Raw genomic sequence first — 586 nt, 5'->3', positions numbered from 1 at the left:
CGGGGCCGGCGGCGGGGAGGGCTCTGGCCCGGGACCGTTATCTGCCGGGAGGGAGCCAGAGACAGAGGGATGCTGAGCCGAGCCGGGCGGGGCCGGGCCGGCCGCTCCCTCCCGCTGGAAGCCCGAGGTCACCCCATCCATCCGGCCGCGGCGACCAATCAGGGCGGCGGAGGGCGGGCGGCCCCACATGCCCAGTGCTACTCCAGGCCATTGACCGGCCGCGCCCAGGGCAGTGTGGGGTGATGGTTTCCGGGCTCCCGCAGGGGCGAAGTCCGGGGCGGACAGTCGCGCTTCCCCGGGCCGCCCCCTGCACCCGCGCGGGGCTGGCATCGGCCCGTGACTGCCCGCGGAGGGGGCTCCTACCCAGTCTCACCCGGGCCGCGCCTGCTTCTGCCCCCACCAGCGCGATCCGCTCCCTGGCTCCCGCACACACGCACTGGAGCTGCGGAGTGCCTCCGCCCGCTGTGCACACGCCCGGCTGGAGGAGAGCCGGGGACTGCCCCAGAAGGGGAAGGATTTGCCTGGCTTCCCCGTGCGGCCCAGCGGTGCCCGGCCCTCGTCTCATTCGGGCCTGTTTGTTATGCAA

At 74.4% G+C, this 586-nt stretch overlaps 1 protein-coding gene across 1 annotated transcript in view; it reads right to left on the bottom strand.

Moving 5' to 3' along the window:
• Positions 1–580, bottom strand: part of ELOVL5 (ELOVL fatty acid elongase 5) — a 77,001-nt gene extending 76,421 nt beyond the window's left edge. Inside the window, exon 1 of the mRNA XM_019520573.1 lies at positions 364–580. Within this exon, the coding sequence (XP_019376118.1) occupies positions 364–565 (202 nt within the window). The 5' untranslated portion in view covers positions 566–580. The remainder of the gene's footprint in view (positions 1–363) is intronic.
• Positions 581–586: the final 6 nt, after the last annotated feature.

The sequence above is a fragment of the Gavialis gangeticus genome, unplaced genomic scaffold (genome assembly GCF_001723915.1).
Source record: "Gavialis gangeticus isolate Ggan-Ray unplaced genomic scaffold, GavGan_comp1, whole genome shotgun sequence".
Lineage (NCBI taxonomy): Eukaryota > Metazoa > Chordata > Crocodylia > Gavialidae > Gavialis > Gavialis gangeticus.
Note: the sequence above shows the minus strand (reverse complement) of the source record. Positions and strands in the feature narration are given on the sequence as shown.